Raw genomic sequence first — 12,143 nt, 5'->3', positions numbered from 1 at the left:
TAAGAAAGCAAAAAACAACCAAATCCAAAAAAAAGAGGATAGTGTAAGCAGCCTCTGGGAATATTTCAAGGATTTCAACATTTGCCTCATACGGGTTCCAGAAAGAGAAGACAAAGAGCAAGAAGTTGGAAATCTATCTCGAAGAATAATGAAAGAAAACTTCCCTAATTTAGTGAAGGAAATGGACATGTAAGTCCAGACATGCAGAGAGTCCCAAACAAGATGAATGCAAACAGGCCATCTCCAAGACACATAATAATTAAAATGCCAAAGATTAAAGATAAGGAGGGAATCTTAAAAGCAGAAAGAGAAAAGCAGAGAGTTCCCTACAAAAGAGTTCCCATAGGCTGTCAGCTGATTTTTCAAAAGAAACTTTGTAGGCTAGAAGGGACAGGCAACAAATATTCAGTCATGAAAAGCAGGGACTTACAGCCAGATATCTGTGAAGCAAAGATATCATTTGAAATCGAAGGACAAATAAAGAGCTCCCCAGGCAAGAAAAAGCTAAAGGAGTTCATCATCATCAAACCATTATTATATGAAACGTTAAAGGTCTTACTTAACAAAAAGAGGAAGCTCAAAACTATGAACATTAAAATCACAAGAAATACATGTCTATCAACAATTGAATCTAAAAAACAAAGTAAACAAGAACAGAGACAGAATCATGGATACAGAGAGGGCCAGATGGGAGGGTGTGTGGGGGAATGGGTGAAGAGGTGAGGGGATTAAGAAATACAAATAGGTAGTTACAGAATAGCCATGGGAATGTTAAGTGCAGCATGAGAAATGGAGTAGTCAAGGAACTTATACAAATGACCCATGGACAGGAACAATGGTGTGGGGACTGCCTAAGGGAGAGGGGAGGCTGGCTAGAGGGGGCAATGGGGGAAAAATTGGGACAACTGTAGTAGCATACTCAGTATAATATAATTTTTTAAAAAGATATCAGCAACTAATCTTGTTAGCCTGACTATGGACAATTATGTAGTAAAGAAGTACACAATGAAGTACTTCTTAATGTCTGCCAATTTCTGTAGTTGTTCAGTGTCTGCTGATCTGTATAATTTATTTATCTTTAAAAGTATTAAGTTCAGAGATTAAACAATACTACCTCAATCAGAAGGTAAAAATTTCATTATAATTCAATTTAATTTGTTCCATTAATTTTATTTATTTATTTATTTTTAGAGAAAGGGGAAGGGAGGGAGAAAGAGAGGGAGTGAATCATCAGTGTGTGGTTGCCTCTTGCACACCCCTTGCTGGGGACATGGCCTGTAACCCAGGCATGTGCCCTGACTGGGAATTGAACCAGCAACGCCTTGGTTCACAGGCCTGTGCTCAGTCCACTGAGCTACACCAGCCAGGGTAAGCTCCATTAATTTTAAACTCAGTATAGCTCAAACATATGAAAACTCTTCATTCTAAACTACTGTATTTTGCTGTGTATAATGCACACTTTTTGCCCAAATTTTTGAGGGGAACATAAAGATGAACCTTATACATGGAGAGTACTAATTCTGTATCTATATAAATGTTTTTAATTCTTTTATTTATGCTTATGTGTTAGAAGTGTAACTCTAGAAAGCAATAACGATATCCGTATGCAAAATAATACCCTGGAATACGATAATCTGTTTTGTTGTTCTTATGATGAACTTGCAATGAAGCATAAAATTTCTTGAACCTTGTATCTGTTCTTTTGTTTTGTAATTATTTGTTACATAAATCTCTTATACCATAATATATTTAAAAATATATGCTAAAATTCCTTTATAATACAAAAACAAGTACCTAAATATAAATAAACAATTGAATAAAAAAATTAAAAGATTTTTCCTGAACATTTGAACCAAAATCATGGGTGTGCATTATACAGCAAAATACAGTATTTTTCAATTACACAATCTCAAATACTACAAATCTCTGTCTATGTTGTTTTAGTATATCCTATTGTTTTTGATAGACCCTCAATATCAACTATCTTAACTTTAAAAATTAATTCACACATACCATGTTCATGAACAGGAAGAATTAACATCATTAAAATGTCCATACTATCCAAAGCAATCTATAGATTCAATGCAATTACATACAATTGGCAAAAGACAGTTTATTCAATAAATAGTGTTGGGAAAACTGGACAGATACATGCATAAAAATGAAACTAGACCACCTTCTTACACCACACACAAGAATAAATTCAAAAAGGGTCAAAGACTTAAATATTAGACCTGAAACCATAAAAATCTTAGAAGAAAGCATAGGCAGTAAAATCTCAGACATTGATCACTGCAGTATTTTATCAGATGTATCTCCCCAGGCAAAGGAAATAAAATAAAATAAAAACAAATAGAACTACATCAAACTAAAAAGTTCTGCAGAGCAAAAGAAATCATCAACAAAATAAAAAGACAACCCACAGAATGGGAGAACATATTCACCCATACATCTGATAAGGGGTTAATATCCAAAATATATAAAGTACTTAAAAACAATGCCAAAAAACCAACAACCCAAGTAAAAAATGGGCAAAGGACCTGAATAGACACCACTCCAAGAAGGATATACACATGGCCAACAGACATATGAAAAGATGCATAACATCACTAATCATCAGAGAAATGCAAATTAAAATCACAATGAGATACTATCACACCTGCCAGAATGGCTATTGTCAAAAACTCAACAAATAACAAGTACTGGCGAGGATATGGAGAAAGGGAACCCTTTTGCACTCTTGGTGGAAATGCAAATTGGTGCAGCCACTATGAAAAGCAGTACAGAAATACCTCAAAAAAATTGAAAATGGATCTGCCTTTTGACCCAGATTCCCACTTCTGGGAATATATCTGAAGGAACCCAAAACACTAATTCAAAAGAATATAAGCACCCCTATGTTCACTGCAGCATTATTTACAATCACGGAGATACAGAAGCTGCCCAAGAGTCCATCAATAGATGAGTGGATAAAACAATTATGGGACATTTACACAATGCAACACTACTCAGCCGTAAAAAAAGGAAAAAATTTTACCATTTGTGACAGTATGGACGGACCTGGAGAACATTATGCTAAGTGAAATAAGCCAGTCAGACAAGACAAATACCATATGATATCACTCATATGTGGAATCTAACAAACTGAACTAACAAGCAAAACAGAGACAGACTCATAGATGGAGAACAGATGACAGCTAGTGGGGGAGGGGGACCAGAGGTAGAGAGATTGAGCAAAAAGGAAAAAGGACTCATGGACAACAATGTGGTCAGTGCTGGGGGGAGGGGATTATAGGGGGTCTAAATGGAAAAACATACAATAAAGATTTTTTAAATGGGACAGTATATACACACACCAAAAAATTTAAAAAATAAAAATTAATTCAAAAGGGAATTATAATTTAGCAGATAAATAAAATATTATAATATGCTATCTGTACTCTTTCTTGACTTCAGCAGAATACTTCTCATTTTTAGCTATACTATATAAATTGCAATAGTCTGGATAACAAGACCTCAATAAGTGGTAGTAAATGAGATAATAAAAATAATAAACATACAACTTTCCAAAGCTAAACCTTAAAAATGCTAAGGTATTCATATATTTAAAATAATAAAACATGAGACAAATATAATGTTATATGTCAACTTAAAATAGCTAAAAATGTTCAAAAACTGCTCTGGCTGGTGTGGCTCAGCGGATTGAGAGCCAGCCTGCAAACCAAAAGGTCATCGGTCCAATTTCCAGTTAGGGCACATGTCTGGGATGCCGGCCTGGTCGCCAGTAGGGAGGCATATGAGAGGCAACTGATTGATGTATCTCTCACACATTGATGTTTCTTTCCCTCTCTTTCTCCCTCCCTTCCCCCTCTCTAAAAGTAAATAAATAAAATCTTTTAAAAAAATGTTCAAAAACTGAGAAGAAAAGTATATTTTCTATTTTCATACATGTTTTTAAGAATATACATGACTAGAACAAATAAAAATAAGTATGGTAATAGAAAAAGTAAGACATGCTAAGTTCTTCAAGTATATTCTAACTTAATCTTCAAAATAACCATATATTGCCCTGGCTGGTGTGGCTCAGTGGATTGAGCACCAGCCTATGAACCGAAGGGTCACCAGTTGGACTCCCAGCCAGGGCACATGCCTGGGCTGTGGGCTGAGTTGCCAGATGGGGGAGTTCAAGAGGCAACCACACACTGATGTTTCTCTCCCTCTCTTTCTCCCTTCCTTCCTCTCTCTCTAAAGATAAATAAAATCTTTTTTAAAATTTTAATAAAACATATTGTGTTATAACATTATTGTGCTATAAAAATACTATTGTCACATTTAAAGATAAACTAAAACTCAGAGTCACTCATCTCAGTTACCAGCCTAACTGTAAAAATTGTGCTTTTAATCAAATAATACAGCATCAAAATATAAAGCAAAATTGTGAAAATAATGTTAAAACAACTAATATATACGTATAAATTATGAAAAAATAGTCTGATAATATTTTTAAAAACACAGTTATTGGAAAAGCAATGCCAGATGTCAAATTACAACAGTCAAATTAAAAAAAAAAAAACATTAATTGAAAAAGTTTAAATGCCTACGTCTACTTTACTAGCTTCTGGGGATACCAAAGTGAGTAAGACAGACCCTACCTGGTAGGGCAGATACATATCTAGACAATACTACAATATGGCAATTATGTAGGAATAATTACACACACACACACACACAGATAGAACAAGTCAATATGAGAGTTGGGGCTGAGGGCAATCCCAGAGAGTTTCTCTTAAGTACTAGCTGATCAAAATACTTCATTGCTAATGCAGTATACAATTGGTTGGTACACACAGCAGAAAATGAAGCTAGGAAAGTAGTTTAGGAATAGCTTATTATTATCTGGAATACCATTCTCAGGAGCTCAACCTTTATTCAGGAGTAAATGGAGAGTCTCTATTTACTTTTTAATACAAGAGCTAACGTAATTACATAGTTCTCAAAAACATATATACTGAAGATAAAGACTGATTTGTCCAATAACTCATAAGAGAAATGATATGGGCTTCTAAACTACAGCTACAAAAATTGGGAAAAGGACAGATATGAGAAAAAATCCAGAGAAAGACTGAACATAAGGGATGATGATGAGTTAGTATCAAAAATGAGTCAATGACAGTTTCTAGCTTAGGTTCCAGAAAGTTTGTGCCACATACAAAGAGAAGAAGCCAAGTTGGGGTAGGCAGAAATTGATTTTAAGAGATGTAAAAGGAAAACTAGGAAAAATTAGTATTACAAATGAAAAGAAGAATTTCAATTAAAAAAAAAAAGTTACCAATATCAAATACTGGGAAGTGACAGAGAAAGACTGAGATTAAGCCACTGAGTTTAACAATTAGTTCACTACATTATCAGAGATGTCTATTCAACAAAGGCTAAAGAAAGGAAAAGAATGCTGCTGAAGTAAACCTGTTGTCGTAGAAACCAAGTTAGTAAAACTCTAGACCAAGCAATTCATAAATTTTTGGTCCCAGGATCTCCTTACACTATCAAAAGTTAAAAGAGCTTTTGTTTATGTAGATCTTATTTGTCAAGAAATAAAACACTTTATTAGAAATCAAAACAAAAAATGTATTTTAGCACATTTAAAAACTACCAAAACTATATCACATATTGACATAAATAATATTTTGTATAAAAAAACCCCTCTATTTTCCTAAACAAAAATAACTTTGCATGAAGAGTGGCATTTGGATTATTTTTGAAAACCTCAACATCTGGCTTAACAGAAGATATCTGGATTATCATATCTACTTCTGCATTCAAGTTGTTTGTTGCACGATGTTTTGGTTCAAGAATATGAAGAAAACTGGACTCACACAAATATGTAGTTGAAATAGGGAGGCGTATTTTAATAGCCAAGTTGAGGCAGGAGATAGGAAGGAGGAAACTCCCGAGGTTCCCCAGGGCAAAGATAAAGGACATCCATACAGGACAGAGACCCTGTTCTAAAGACCAGTTGTTCCTGCTCTCTGGAAACGCACTGAATCATGGTGACTCATGAATGCACCATCACAGAAGATGCTACTTGACCCCTGCTTCATTATAATGGCATTATACTACATTAACATTGTGCGACCCTCTTCTCCAGTGGTCAATCAAGGAAAATCATGGGAGACCGCACGCACAATAGGTTTAAAATATGTGTTTTTTGTACACAGTGTACAAAAAACGTGTCCATGAACAAAAAAAGCCCACCAAAAGTAGCCAGGAAAGACCCGCCCTGTAAGAACAGAATCCCTCCAGCCCGAGGTCAATCTCTGCTGGGAGTTGGCCCACTCCCGTGTTCTGTGGAGTGTACTACCGTTTAATAAATCCTCTCTCTCTCTTTAAACTCTGTGTTCAGTTCAATTCTTTGTCTGCGATCACCAAGAACCTGGTTACCTGCGCCCACCTGTGACATTTCCAGATAATTGTGGATATTCTTCTTTGGTATGACATAAAAACACAAGTAGTTGTTTCTCAAAGGTTAGCTGCATGTGAAATCTGAAACCACATCAAGGAAGTTTTCACAGTGTTCCCTTAAAGCCCGCCGGTTTATTTACTACTTTGAATGGATTATATCCATGCATGGTTTTGTAACAACATACATAGGTTACTGGGAAATACTGGGTCACTGAGATACAGAGATCTTCCCAATATTGACAAATTTCATGATAAAATATCAGAAACTACATTCACTGACATTACCACACAAGCTCATCTTTAAAGTATTGGGAAGTTCTTAAGTTCACTGTAGTGGTTAGAAGTTTTCAAACACTCTAATTTTCACTTGAAAGCTCATTATTTATCATTGGCAACAAATACTATCAATTGTTTTCCTTGAAATGACAGACTCACTGTGTTCACTTTTGAGAAATTATCTGCTAAATATCCAAGTCTGAACAACCATAGTTTTCCAGGCATTTTTTCAAGTAAAAATGATGTTCTTCGGGGGGGGGGGGGGGGGGAAGCCACTAGTTTTCTTTGCAACTAAAACAACTACACAAATCCTTTCCACTGAATCAACCACTCTACTTTAGTATGAAGTAAAAGTGCTTTACATGTACTTCCTAGATAATGAGACAGAATATTTAAAAGACTTCACAATATTTTATGAGACTTCACAAAATTAGTAGCTTTTACTGCTTCATCAGAGATATTAAGTGAAACTGACGTTATTTTTGCTGCATGTTCACGGTAGTAAAGATTACGATGAACATGCCAATTTGGAACAGCTGCTTAGATTCAGCTAAGAGGCTAGCAGTTTTACCCGCCACTGCCTCTGTACCCCACTGCAAGTGTCACCACAGTGGAAGAGGCATAAAAAATCTTAGAATGATTATGAAAATAGTTTGACCCTCACCATCTTCTTAAAACGATCACAAAGGGGAACTCCAGAGTTCCTCAGATCACACTTTGAAAACCACTACTCTAGACTACCCAAATGTAATCATTTTCAAAATTTCTCTGTAAACACTGCACCCATGTAACTCCTCTCATCAAAGATATAGGGAAGAAAACAAACAAACCAACCAACCTCCTAGAATAAGGAGTCTCTGAACAACTGTGTGGTAGCTGGAAAGGCTCCTCAGACAGATGAGGGAGGCTCAGGAACTCTGCATATCTGAAAAACGGACTGACTTAGATGGTCCTCAATTTTTTTTTTCCCATTCACAAAAGTCTAGAAGAATCTGTGCCAAACTTCAAATTAGAAGATAGGAAGCAAGTTTGAAAAGACAATGATACTGAAATGAGTTTTATCAGATAATTGGTTTCTTTGAGGTTTCTTTAAAAGGTGAATTTTTACATTTTATAGAAGCTGAAATAATTCATTTCTATTTACCAACAATAAGATCCTAACCATAACACTGTATTCAGTTAGAAAAACTATTTTCTTTAAATGAGTAAATTTTACCTCTTCAGCTCACACAAAAAGGAAAGAATTACTAATACTACCTCATGTACAAAATCTAGTATAATTCAAAGTGACTCTGATTTGACAAAAATCGTGAAATTTTACAGAAGAAACCAAAACATGTATTTTGCTCACCAATGTATTCCCAAAACCTAGCTCAGCCCTTGTATAAAATAAGATATTCAATAAACATTTCTGAATGCTGGGTATTGAAGGGGCTGAAAAGAGAAGAACCCCGGCTGCCAGACTCCCAGCACAATACCTAGTGCTCTTTCTACTATGTGAAATCTTTTTCATCATTCTCTAAAATAACATCTCAGGAATCTAAAGGATCTATTTCAGTTTAGCCTGAGAAGATTATAATATTACCAGTTATACTTGAAATTACACTAGAAAGCCTGCTATGAACTAGATGTTTTACAGGTTCTCATTTAGATCACAGTTCATAATTATCATTTTTAATATTTGCTATCTGAATTAAGCAGTAATTTCCATCCCTGCATGAAAAAGTGGCAATAAGATACTAATCTAACTCAATCATCACACATTGTACTATCCTCACACACACACTATACTAAATATTTCATTTTCTGTGATGAGTCAGAATGGTTCTTAATTTCTTAGTTTCTTGGGTTTACCTTTGAGACCCTCACTGTCTTTAAGAACTAAGGAGACTACACAGTACCATTGATAACAATTTGTCACCATAGGTTTTTTTTTTAATTTCTTCCTGTCATTTTAACATTTATCATTTTTTTGTTCACAAAAGAAAATGTAGAAAATCTGAGGTACTTGAATTATGTAGTTATTTAGATTCTGGATTAAAAAAGGTTAATAAAATTTAAATTAAGGCCAGCAAGTACCAAACTAAAATTCAACTGCAGCAACTGTTTAAATTTAAAGAATATAATTTATCAATTTAGGAATTAAAACATCAAATCACATTTTATTTTAAACTATTGCCATGAATATAACCTCATTTCATTCCATGCAGTTATTCTGCAGAAAAACATGACGTACCAAGGATATAGCCAAAGGAAATGAGGTTCTGTTGCAATATAAAGCATTTGAACTAGATATTTTTAAAGAAAATAAAAATGTCAGTGAAGACTTTATAGGGAGACCATAACTCCCTCTTCTCTGGAGGTTTAGAAAGAAAAGATTTTTCAAATGTCTGGGATGGCTTAGACTTGGCCTCCCCTTTGGCACTGAGACAGAATCAGTTCAAAGGTCAGTATGACCCAAGGAATTCAAGTCCCTTCGGTTGCAAACAAGGCGTTAGCAACCTGCATCCTTCTGCTCTGCAGCCATCCAGCTTTGGTAATCCTCAACCTTATCCTTGAAATTGCCTTAACTGCTCGTAGAACATGTCCGTTATAGAGACATATTTCTTCCAACTACTGAAACTTTTGCTTCTCAACAGTACTCTGCAGGCCTCTAATCCTGTTTTCTAACATTACCAGAGAGGGCAATATTTTGTGGTGTAATCAGTATCTGCTCGATTAACAAAGCCCTGCTCCATTGTTCTACCCAAACATGGATTCCATTCTGATTTTCAGAAACAGCGGTAGGAAAATAACAGACAGAGAAATTAGAGCTCTTAGGTTTAACTCACGGCCAAAATCAAAAGAGAAGAGACAATTCAGAGAAAGGAAGGAAGAAGCCGAGAGGGTTGTAGTGCAGAACACTTACTTTTAGGAACAGAGTGTCCCTTAGACTTCTGGTGAGTTGCCCAGAGCCTCTTCAGTTTCAATCCAAATGACAATGCTTCTCTGAGTCCTCCTCAAGTAATCCACTAAAAATTGGATCTACAAGAGCTCAGATGTACTGGTAAAAAATGTCAGGGGCCCCCATGTGGGCCTCAAGCCTCTTTTAAACTAGGCCCACTTGTCTGTCCTGGGCCAACTCCCCTGTGCACTATATTCCTTCTTCTTCCAGGTGCCAGGTAGTCGGCCTGTTTCTTCTCTTCTGAGCTGCCACCACCTACTCTATTTCTCAGGGTTCCTCTAACCCCAAGACTGGCTGTGGAGTAGGCCACCAGCTTCCCCCCTTCCTTGCTGTCCCTGCAAATAAACATATAGGCTCTTCTAGTTTCAGTATTTTTCTAAAGGCTACAAGAAAATAGAGGGAACAACAAGCAACAATATCGTACCAGAGATTAAGATTATAATAACTGTCTCCACTTTAAAGTTCCTGCCTCCAAAACCCAGATTTTCTGAAGATTGCTTACTGAGCATTTTAAAAAGTACAAGGTACTAATATAGATATATAAATATAATCTAGACCAAATCCAACCTTAAACAGACAAAAAAATATAAAGATATTCTGCTTTTCAAAAATGCTTAAATCACGGGTCCAAAAATAGTAACCACATTCATTTTGGCAAATAGGTACTTTTTTATTAACTGGTTCTCTTACATTCCCTTGAATTCTGAAGATGTTTGAAAGTTGCTTTTTAAAAGATTTCATGAAAAAGCTCATATTTCACCCAATGTAAATGGGAATATGCAAAAAGCATATTATGATTTACAAAAAGACATGTCAAAAGCAGCTAGCTTCACTAAGCAAATCTTAAAATTTTAAATTATTGCCAACCATATCTGAATCTATATTTTAAAACTTTATAAAATGCTCTGAATGGTGTTTAAAAATCTAGATATCTTATTTTTAGAAATCTAATTTTACTGAATATGAACCTACTGTCAATACTGTATCAGTGTTTTTTTTAGATGGTATATCATATCAGTATGCTTATACTCTTGTGATAATTTAGTTTGTAACAGACTTTGTAGTATCAAAATACATGTTATCTAAATATCAGGCTATAAATAACAGGATCATAACGAATTAATTTAAAGCCTACTTTCCTACAAAGGCGAAGAAACTCTGTAACTAAGTGCTGGCATATCAAGAATATCACTGACTTTGAATTTCCTGGATGATTTTCTTTATCCACTTAATTAAGTGTTTCTTAAAAGACTGAGTTATCTAAGTTTACAGTAAAATGAAGACTGAAAATGGGCAGAGATCATTTAATCTTATTTGTATAGTCTATTAGATTGCCATTTGATCAATCTAAAGATATTCAGATACCTTTAGCAAAAATATGTCCGTGCCTGGGCTCACATCCAACTATCTATTTATAAAATGTTAGCGAATTGGAATATAAACACTAAACAAAACCTTGATCTGACCCTTCCAGACATCTATATTAAAAAAGGAAGTTAAATCTATTGTGTATTATATAATCAGATACTTTTTTTTTTTTTTTTGAGGAACGAAATTAAATTACATCTTTTGCTCCTAAAGAGGTCTTCAGGGTTTCTTTGATTCCTACACACTAACAACAATGCAGCCAACATTATTATACCCGGAATGGGAGGGGGGGCATTACACCCAGGGGTACGAATTAAATCGCAGTAGCCAATGCCTCCCTTAAATAATTTATTCTCTCTTGGCAGCAAAAAACGTTACACTCTTCAATTACCCTTCACCGCAAACCATCGCCTGCGTCGCGATCAATCTGACCCAATTCCTATCGCGGCCACCACCTCTGTCTGGCCTCCTCCCCGCCAGGTCTGCGAGTGTCACGAGAAGGGGCGGCAGCCGCAAGGGCCTCCTCTGGCCGCAACCCGGCGGCCCGCGGGGCCCCGGGCAGGCTCTGGACTCACCGGGTGGAGGTGCCCTTCCGCACATCGCACATCATGCACTTGAAGGCCTCGGCGCTGTTCCGGAAGGTGCAGACGCTACAGTCCCAGTAACCCTCATCCGAGGACGGCTTCGGCTGTCGCTTCGGCCTGCAAGACACAACCCGGACACGACATCGCGAAGGGTCACCAGCAGGCCTTGCCCGGCTCGCGGCCCGCGGCCACCCCCGCCCCGCCCCCTGTCCCAATTCCGAGACCCCCAGCCCGCGGCCCCCGGCGCGCAGCGCTCGGGCTCGGAGGGGGAGGGGAGTCAGGAAGGAGGAGGGCGCGAGCGCGGCAGCAGTCCCGGTCTTACGCTGCAGCCGCCACCACCGAGGCTCTGACACCCCTGGCTACGGCTCTGCCGCCGCCATCGCGGCTCTATTGTAGGGCTGCGGGCGCCGGCCCCTCACGCGAAGTAGCGGCGCCGCCCTCATTCTCTCCCTGCTGCCCGTGTGGCAAGCGAAGAGGCTGCCCAAAGTCCAGCGCAAGGGCCCTGCCGCCCG

At 37.2% G+C, this 12,143-nt stretch overlaps 1 protein-coding gene across 5 annotated transcripts in view; it reads right to left on the bottom strand.

Annotated features, from left to right (window-relative positions):
- YAF2 (YY1 associated factor 2) overlaps nt 1–12,143 on the bottom strand; it is an 89,884-nt gene that overhangs the window by 77,279 nt on the left and 462 nt on the right. For 2 of the 5 annotated variants that reach the window (XM_045184124.3, XM_024575399.4), the window contains exon 2: nt 11,623–11,748. In XM_045184124.3, coding sequence (XP_045040059.1) covers nt 11,623–11,748 — 126 coding nt within the window. Of the gene's footprint in view, nt 1–7,400; nt 7,661–9,114; nt 10,015–11,622; nt 11,749–11,953; nt 12,093–12,143 lie in introns of those variants that run through there. The other 3 variants (XR_006653317.3, XM_053921611.2, XM_053921612.2) reach the window with 3 other exon arrangements.

This window comes from Desmodus rotundus, chromosome 3, assembly GCF_022682495.2.
Source record: "Desmodus rotundus isolate HL8 chromosome 3, HLdesRot8A.1, whole genome shotgun sequence".
In the NCBI taxonomy this organism is placed as follows: domain Eukaryota; kingdom Metazoa; phylum Chordata; class Mammalia; order Chiroptera; family Phyllostomidae; genus Desmodus; species Desmodus rotundus.
The sequence above is the reverse complement of the archived record's forward strand: the minus strand, read 5'-3'. Positions and strand labels throughout refer to the sequence as shown.